Source organism: Palaemon carinicauda, chromosome 44 (assembly GCF_036898095.1).
Source record: "Palaemon carinicauda isolate YSFRI2023 chromosome 44, ASM3689809v2, whole genome shotgun sequence".
NCBI lineage: Eukaryota > Metazoa > Arthropoda > Malacostraca > Decapoda > Palaemonidae > Palaemon > Palaemon carinicauda.
In genome coordinates this window covers 37,047,494-37,057,493 of record NC_090768.1, presented here as the reverse complement: position 1 = coordinate 37,057,493, position 10,000 = coordinate 37,047,494, and the positions used below count along the sequence as shown (strand labels likewise).

Sequence of the window (10,000 nt, the reverse complement as noted above, 5' to 3'; positions counted from 1 at the left end):
TTAAGTGTTGTTGCTGTTCTTAAAATATATATTTTATTTTTCCTTTATTCTTTTCTTCACAGGCCTATTCTCCCTGTTGGGGCCCCTGGGTTTATAGCATTCTGCTTTTCCAACTAGGGTTGTAGCTTAGCAAGTAATAATAATAATAATAACAATAATAATAATAATAATAATAATAATAATAATAATAATAATAATAACAATAATAATAATAATAATAATAATGCGTATGATTAACTGTTACCTTACAAGATATTTATTATCACAAATGTTAAAAGCGCAAAACCCTAAACAAACAGTTCCCTACTTAAGATCGGCTCTATAGGTGTGATAGGTAGCATTCATGTCTGCCGAGCGAAGGGGCCCCGTGGCTGACTTTTCATGTTAGAAACCCAAATTTGCAACCAGGGTAAAAAAAGGCCTGGGAACCGGAAGGGTATATTTCAATATACAAATTTTTTCCAACACCAAGAAGATAAGAACGTCAGCCGGGCAAGCCCTACCCACCACTGTGGTGCCCAACCACAGCAGTGGCCTTCCCAGTAAACAGCTTAAACTACGGTCCCGGGAGGGAATCGATCTGGTGCCATGCGAATGCTAGGCAAACACGTTACCACTGTACCAACCATTATGGTTATAAGCAAGGTTACATGGGTGAGGCTGTTGGCCCCACGCCCTGTCTCATGGATAGTTAAGAGGCTTAGGTGTTTATTTGGCAGCCACTTTATCGAAGTACTGACAAGACCTAATGTTGTAGAACTTCACTGACCAAACGACCACCGAGAGAGAGAGAGAGAGAGAGAGAGAGGAGAGAGAGAGAGAGAGAGAGAGAGAGAGAGAGAGAGAGAGAGAGAGAGAGAGAGTTCTGTGTCACGTTATCATAGGCCGTGTGGCAATTGAATAGATTTACGTCACACCAGTCCTTACAGATAAAGGGTATGAGCGAACAAAAAACGAGAAACTGGAATAGATTATCACGTGAAAGTTTCATTCCTTTTTGTGTCCTACTCTTAAAATAGATGTACTTATGAGTTTAATATTGTCTCATTAAGTGCGTGATTACATGGTTGTACCTGAAACCAAATGCAGCAGTGACATAGGTATATATGTTTGTATGTTATGGGAACTTATAAACAACGAACTGTTTAAACCTTTACAACCTTAGGATTCATACTGCATTTCGAAGATGTTTTATTATACCTCGATCTCTTTCCCCTCCAAAAAAGGGGGGGGGGGGAGAGTGGATGAGATAATGTTAGCGAAGTGAGCTGTATTTGTTCTAACCTGAGAAGAATGCCCTCTTTAACCGAAGGGATGCCATCTCGCCCCTCTAGCAGGAAACCCAGCATCACCAAAGCGACCCCTCTCGCACAACCATAGAAAATGCGGAGAAATGCCCCTGTGCAGAACCAGTCCTGTACGTAAGTGCGACGATCTCGAGACGCATCTTAAAGATGTTCTAAGATGCCAAGATGAATAATTAAATATTCGTCCCCTCATTTGCTGAGAACAAGGGCAAATGTTTTTCACCGCACATCGTAGTTCATGCGCGTGGCGCGACAGAATATGGATCTCCTCCTGTTATCAAAAAAATAAAGGGTTTCTTAAGGTAATACCATCAGAGAGAGAGGGAGAGAGAGAGAGAACCTTAATAAAACAGTGAGAAAACAATGATGATGATAAAGACAAGGAGGGGGAGGGGAAGGGGCTTCCCCTAACCGGTCGCCGCTTCCCCTCGATATCTTCCTCATGCGTTGGCATTGGGGAAGCTCTTCCCCTCTCGTGAAGTCCCTGCCCGACCCTTCTTCAAAACCCTTCTTCAGGACCCTTCCTCGCTTCGAGGGGAAGCACCGAGGAAGAGCAAATGTACTGAGGGGAATGGAAGATTGATAATGTTGCAAGGGATAGAATGAGAGACGTAAGAAAGGGAGAATAACATCCACACACACATACACATGCACGCATACATAAATATATCCATACAGAGAGAGAGAGAGAGAGAGAGAGAGAGAGAGAGAGAGAGAGAGAGAGAGAGAGAGAGAGAATACCTTCCCCTAAGCCAGAAATGATTGCCAATGAAAAAGACGATACCGTTCGCCAATCATACCCAAACAAATGCATTGCGCAAGGGAATAGAGAGAGAGAGAGAGAGAGAGAGAGAGAGAGAGAGAGAGAGAGAGAGAGAGAGAGAGAGAGAGAGAGAAGAGAGAGGGTCAAATCACATTACGCTAAAAAACTTAGCAAAACGTGTATGGGACGTGAGTGCAAAGGACTACCTTAGGGATGGGGCGTTTGCTCCGGCCTTATCTGATAACCACTTCTAAATCCTTTAAAGTATTGGAGATTATCAACGTGTAAAGAGAGAAACGATGCTTCGGTAAGGCAATTCGATATATTCAAGGCAAAAATAGAGGTAGAAAGAGAAGGCGAAAGCAATAAATGGTACACCTGATATGTTGTACAGAATGTAGAGCAGCATTAAAGGGAATAGGCAACACACTGTGACACAGCTCTCAGACGCCGTTTTGGGTTGGGCAGTGTGCCTGCGCAAATGTCGTCCTGGTGGTTTTTGTTTTTTACCAAATGGATTCATTAGTTCCAAAAAACACAAAAATCTTAAAAACTAGTCCATCTACTAGAACCCTGTTGCGCATAGCTCGGCTCTATTGTCAATTGAACCTCGCTGTCCGACGGAAGTTATTAATAACATTATCACGCGATTGAAGTGTCTGTTAACTATTTTCGGAACGCTGAATAACTTTTTTTTCCGCAGCAGGTATTGACGAATATCAGTGATATACTAAAATACTTTCTTCTATTCGTTAATGAAAATATAGGCTAAAGAAAAAATGATGAATAGAAAATACTCAAAATTACGTTAAACATTCAGTTTGATTTAATATTTTATCCAAAAAATGTGGTCTATCAAATGTTCAACCTACACAATAAAAAATAAAAAAAAAAATGTGGTAACACTAAGTAAAATAGAAAATTAAATGCCACAGTTCGCAGATTCTTAGTTCCTTGTATTCTCACTCTTAATGAAAAGAAAAACAAAACTTTTTTTTTTTATTTTGCTGCACAATGCAGGCATACACACTTGGACCTGAGTTGGCATTTATTTTAACGGAACTGTCATATCTTTTTAATATAAGCTTCAAAATCAAAACATAATATAAAATATAAATACATATATTACAGTATTCTGCGTGGAATGAATATCCTGAATTTCTAACACTCATCCCCCTGTCTCCAGAGTCCTGTGGAACCCTGTTCCCATCTCTTTCCAAATACTTTGGTATTAAGTTTCTTGATGTTCCTTGAATACTCTAACACTACACTGTTAGAAAAAAACGTAATTTTTATCGGAAATTCTCCGTAAAAACACCCTGTTCTAACCGTATTTCAGTAAAATACAGGCGACCGTAATTTTACCATACTTTGTTATCATATTTTACGGGTTGGTGACCGTCAATATATCCGTTTTTAAAACGGTAAAAAAATCCTGGGATAAATGTTGCCATATATTTACCGTTTTTTTAATGCATATTTCTAACTGTGTACCACTGTTTCCTTATTACAGAATACTCTAGAACACTGATTGAGACGAGACATAACACCTGGAACTACATTTGTTTTTGATTTTCAGATATAACCAAGAGACATCTGACTGCAACCAACAAACAGGACGGAGACTAAAACTTGAATTAAGCTTGGGACATGATACCCAAACCCATATGTCATGCACATGATTTTGATCCTGGTAGTAAGCAGTGTGTTTGAGTCATAATGAAAGTCAGGAGGCCATAAAAAAGGAATTGATTTGTAACTAAAAGTTTTCAATCCATGGATACTGCCTTCCCTTTGTTTTATTTCCCCCTTTTCTCGCGTTATTTACTTTGTCTCATTTCTATCTCTTCTTACTGTCTTTACTTTGTCTCAGTTGCCACTCTTCTTACTGTCTTTACTTTGTCTCAATTCCATTTTTTACTCTCTTTGCTTTGTCTCATTTCCCTCTTTTCTTACTTGTTTTTACTTTGAATCATTTCCCTCTCTTACTGTCTTTACTTTGTCTCATTTCCCTCTCTTCTTACTGTCTTTAATTTTACTTTGTCTCATTTCCCTCTCTTCTTACTGTCTTTTATTTGTCTCATTTCCCTCTCTTCTTAGTGTCTTTACTTTGTCTCATTTCCCTCTATTCCTACTGTCTTTAATTTTTTTTCATTTCCCTCATTTCTTACTGCCTTTACTTTGTCTCATTTCCTTTTCTTACTGTCTTTACTTTGTCTCATTTCACTCTCTTCTTACTACTTTTACCTTGTCTCATTTCCCTCTCACCTTTTCATTAGGGGTACCAAGTTAGATTTGGCCTGTTTTGCCAGCCTCTACCTCCATATACTTATAAACAATACAAGAGAAAACTCACGCTGCTACGGGAACATCCAGGCCCTTGACTACGCCCTTCGTCAGGGGTAAACCTTCGTCCAGAAGAAAGTCCAGAGTTACGCCTCGCTCCTCAAGGATCTTGCCAATGTGACCTGCACCATCGAAGCCGTTGACCTTCAGATAAATTTATTAAATATAGTTATAGGAAGGCTAAAAGGATTAAATTTACTACAGAAAAATTAGGAGCATATTCTTTACTGTTTCCTTCATAATTTCAATGTAATTCTACATGATAACCGTTCCAATATACAGTCACACATTTTACACACACAGTCCCTCTCTCTCTCTCTCTCTCTCTCTCTCTCTCTCTCTCTCTCTCTCTCTCTATATATATATATATATATATATATATATATATATACACATATGAGAGAGAGAGAGAGAGAGAGAGAGAGAGAGAGAGAGAGAGAGAGAGGCGAAAGTTGAAGTTCAAGCACCTATTTCTGTACAGGCAACTTCTTGGAACTTTGAATGCTACCGTTATTAATGTGGGAACAGAGCTGCTCCGTCCAGAAAAAAAAGAAAAAAAAAGTTCTCAGGATTCAAGGTGAGGACGGAAGCTAGAGTGATAAGGGAAAAACTTCCGGGGCCAATATCGACAAAAGAATTCTTCTGTGCAAAATATGTTCAATATCTTCACAATAGCTTGGCAAAGTTAATTTGTTTTGGACAATATTTTTCGATAAATCTCACTTTAATGCTCTAAATCAAGTGCATATGAAGTCTTGCTTTATCAAGACTTTCAGGAGTCTTTGATGTCGATAATTGGTGATAATTAGACCTAGACATTTCCAGATTAAGTTATAAATCCTGAAAGATATTATCCAAAAAGCTTTAATAACGATTCGTACTCTTCCAAATGTTCTTAATTGATGAAGTACTGTATTAAAATACAGTACGCCATTGTAATGATTTACAATCTAAGTAACCAAGTGACATCTCTAAAAGATATTTGATATTATAGGTGGAAATTTAAAGAACATAAAGTTAAAGAAGATATACTAGTATAAATAGGCCAGACGGAGGATTATAAACAGAGAGCAATGCAGAAAGGAATATTTACAATTACCTAATTGGTATCGCATAAGAAATTAGCTGTCTGAGAATTTACGGTGTACAATGAATAATTAACTAAACCTTTTAACACGATGACAAAAAATAATCAACACGCTTCAGTTACATTAAGGTGTAAGACACTGACGCATGACTTTTGCTTGCTGAAGAGGAAGAGTGAATAAAAGAGAATTTAGTGGAAAATAACATTTTATAATCTAATTTTTCTTGTTACCCATACAGCACTACAAGATGTTACTACAGTAGTGTCAAGAATAACATGATCTTTGTCATTATAATAGTAATAATAATAATAATAATAACTAGCGGAACCCGTGTAAATTACACGAAATGATATTTTCAATAGAATCATCTTTTTCCTAACCTAGACATGTTTGAATGAAATGTCCTGAGATTAACTTTATAATCTATGTTATGGAAATTATTTCCGTTTTCTTTAGAGTGTGAATTTGTAATAGTATACCATGAAATTATTTCCGTTTTCTTTAAAGCGTGACACAAAATAAATAACACACACGCTATCGTATTAATATATAGATAATAATAAAGCAACCTTACCTCTTCATCATGTCCAAAAGCTGCATAAAAAGTTCTTTTGGGCTGAAATCCTGTTGTGACCAAATACTGGAGAGCCATCATGATACTCTGTTGGTGTAAAAGAGATACATCATTTAGTTTTTGGGTCACCAAAGTATAGTCAGCTTAACAAAATATGTCCATAAACGAACACCAATCAATAAAGCTTTGTAAACGCTTGTCCTGGTTAGTCAGCTCTGGCACACGAACCAATTGTTAGAATATATCAAGGTCTGTTTAGCATTTGTAATTTCTACCTCATATACTTTAACCCAATATCCTTGTGGTTGTCCAATCTCATTACTTGAGCATCTGTGTAACTGATTAAGAATCATACTGAAAAACAGTACTTAATTGTCTAACCCTAATGCTTTAATATAATCTTTCCTTGGTTGAGTGATAAACCCATGAACATTCTTATAAGTGATTATGAATATTTCTAAATAATCCCTTTAATAAATCTTTCCTTTGTTGCCTGACAACCACATGAACATTTTTATAAAGAATTAGGAATAATACTGTATATCTATAAATAATCTTCATTTGTCTAGCTCTAGAGCTTTAACATAATCATACATTATTTACTAAATAGCAAAGTTAAATAGAAGCAATGAGCAATTAAAATGAAATATTTCAAAAGTAAAAAGATTAAAACAGATCTCTATAAAAAAGAGACCTTCACATGGCTTACTAACAATGAGATTGATCTTATTATCGATGGCTCCTCTTCCCCAGACAAACATTTCTCCAGTTTCAGGATCCGGAAGAACTTCCCCACCGAAGGGAGCTTGAGTCCATTTGCTCTCGTCGACAGGAACCACGTCCAGATGAGCTGCCAGCATGTAGGGTTGCACGCTTTCGTCAGTTCCCTGTATAAACAATAAGACACTGTAATTTTCTTTATTTTCAGTCCAGCATCAAGTGACAGGCGTAGTAAATATTACAGAAGTAATAAGAGTGTCACGACAGAGATGGCTAGGGCAAGTGTTGGACTGCATCAATTGGCAGGCGTAGTAAATATTACAAAGGTAATAAGAGTGTCACGACCGAGATGGCTAGGGCAAGTGTTGGACTGCATCAAATGGCAGGCGTAGTAAATATTACAGAGGTAATAAGCGTGTCACAACTGAGATGGTGTAGACACGTGTTGAGGATGAATGGCGGGGAGTGATAGAGGAGGGCTTGGGCTGTAAGGGGTGGGGAGATCTAGGGGGAGGCAGAAAATTTGATGACGAGATAAGAAGAATGATGATATGGAGAGAAGAGGTTTGGTGGAAGGCATTGCAGAGGGTGCATCAGGCAACCGACCCTTTAATGTAGGGATAATAGTAGGAAAAAAGATCAAGTGGTGATATTCTGTTTCCTGCAGAATTTTTTCATTGTTTTTTATATCCACTTTATTATGCTTTTCATTCCTGAAGAAGGTATTAATATTGTAACAATGGTCTGTAACCAATAGAATAAGGAGTAAAAGCGGAATCGAAAAGAAAATAATTATAACTTAAATCAGCATCGTTGCAATACCACAATATAATGTTTAGTTAAAGTGGAAAATTTGAAAATGAATAAAATAATTACAATGCTGAAGTCAATATATACCATATATACTATACTTAAATAGTAGTAATAAAGAGAAAATACATTTTATACCGTATATAAAAAAGTATAGCAATATAGCAATCTTACCAGTACTTTTGTTAGTAGTAAATATAAACTTTCTCAATGTTATTCTATATTGCACGTTAGATCTTTATCAGTTAATTTGACTTGCATTGGTGAACTTGAACTCTTGACACATATCCTCTACTGTTATTAATTACTCATATCCGGTCTTGCTAGAATGACTGCCTGCAAATTCACGTCGCCGTGCAGCTAAACACTTGACATGGGAGAAGTGTCTACTGAATCACAAAGTGATTTTAATATACTTCGCTTTGTCTTTAGTGTAAACTGTATCCCCTCGCGTATCACATGCTCTTACACTTAAAACGATGTTTTTTTTTTCTTTTTTTCTTTTTTTTTATTGTTCTCCCCTCGAACTGATAACTTGTTTCTGCTCTATGTGCTTGTATCAATCTTTTTTTTTTTAACTTTCACTGAAACTGTTGTTATAAAAGCTCGCTGTCTGTTAGAATAAAGTTAGTTCCATTCACTCCGCTTATCAGTTAATACCCAATTGGTGTCTCCGTACAAAACTATATTTGTAAGTTAACATTAAGCAATGGAAGTTGAAGAAATCAAAAGTTTCTATAAACAAACGTGAGATCAATAAATAATGATGAGAGTTTTTGTTGCTTACCTTGATGGTTAAAAGGAGACTATAAGAATTGATGACCTCTGCTTGGATGAATGAGGAATTGAACACATCTGGAAAGCCTGGAAAATAATAATTTGGTTCAAGTTTAAGTATGCTTTGTAATATTTTTTTACGTGTTTTTATGTCACATACCATACATGTTATGTTTCACAGAATAATCCACTTTAAGTTCTAGAAAATATGCTATGTTTCCAAAAGTAAAACTTTTTGGAATAAAAAAAAACATACTTTGATACTGCAGATACATACATACATACATACATATATATATATATATATATATTATATATATATATATATGTATATATATGTATATTTATATATACATATTTATACATACATACATATATATATATATATATATATATATATATATATATATAATATATATATATATATATATATATATATATATATAGAGAGAGAGAGAGAGAGAGAGAGAGAGAGAGAGAGAGAGAGAGAGAGAGAGAGTCCACTTACTGTCACGAAGAAATTGATGGAAGACTAGAATCTGCTCTGTATCATAGTCTCCAGGGGCGGTTGAGACTGTGGGGATGCGCAAGGAGGCTCCAAAAACCTCAGGTAGATCTTCCAGGTAAGATTCTGGAATCTCTTCAATCTCTTTGCTCTGGAATCCTTCAAACTGGTAATCGATATCCTGGAATGAATATTTCAATTACAAAATAAAACTGAATGTCTTTGATAAATCTTTCAGTTAGAATAACGGCAATCATTTTCATTTATTTGTATTTAGAATTCTAATAACTGGTATTGAATTTCCTTGGATAGACATTTTGAAAAACTTCAAATGTCTTTGATAAGCTTTATTTTTCTTCCTTTTTTTTTTGGAAGTTTTTATAGTTAATATATGAAAGATTATTCTAATGTTACTGTTCTTAAAATATTTCATTTTGATTGTTCATTACTTCTCTAGTAGTTTATTTATTTCCTTATTTCCTTTCCTCATTGGGCTATTTTTACTTGTTGGAGCCCTTGGGCTTATAGCATACTGGTTTTCCAACTAAGGTTGTAGCTTAGCAAGTAATAATAATAATAATAATAATAATAATAATAATAATAATAATAATAATAAAATGAAAATAATAAAAATGAAATAATAATAATAACAATAATAATAATAATAATAATAATAATAATAATAATAATAATAATAATAAATTAGAATTACAGCAATTCCTTTAATTTATTTGTATTTACAATCCTTGTAACTCTTAATAAATTTCCTGGAATGGACTGTCTGATAAAAGAAAAAAGTTGAAACACCTTCAGTGAAAACATTCCAGGTGGGATTCTGGAATGTCTTCCATCCCTTCTCTTTGAACCACTTTAAACTGAAAATCGATTTTCTGAACGGAAAGTTCGATCGTCCAAACAGCTGATGCAACAAGTAAAAGACTTCTCCCTGGCCCTCACGAGAGAGAGAGAGAGAGAGAGAGAGAGAGAGAGAGAGAGAGAGAGAGAGAGAGGGGGGGGGGGGCGGGGGGGGGGGGGGGGGGGGGGAGAAGCTGTGTATAGGCAACAGGACCGAACATCTGCCTTCCGGATCAACAGTTAGCCTTCGGCTGG

At 35.9% G+C, this 10,000-nt stretch overlaps 1 protein-coding gene across 4 annotated transcripts in view; it reads right to left on the bottom strand.

Moving 5' to 3' along the window:
• Window positions 1–10,000, bottom strand: part of LOC137634129 (N-fatty-acyl-amino acid synthase/hydrolase PM20D1-like) — an 80,341-nt gene that overhangs the window by 36,969 nt on the left and 33,372 nt on the right. For all 4 annotated transcript variants that reach the window (XM_068366362.1, XM_068366361.1, XM_068366364.1 and 1 more), the window contains exons 3-7: window positions 8,894–9,071; window positions 8,396–8,472; window positions 6,792–6,965; window positions 6,079–6,165; window positions 4,427–4,560 (exon numbers count right to left, since the gene is read on the bottom strand). In XM_068366362.1, the coding sequence (XP_068222463.1) occupies window positions 4,427–4,560; window positions 6,079–6,165; window positions 6,792–6,965; window positions 8,396–8,472; window positions 8,894–9,071 (650 nt within the window). The remainder of the gene's footprint in view (window positions 1–4,426; window positions 4,561–6,078; window positions 6,166–6,791; window positions 6,966–8,395; window positions 8,473–8,893; window positions 9,072–10,000) is intronic.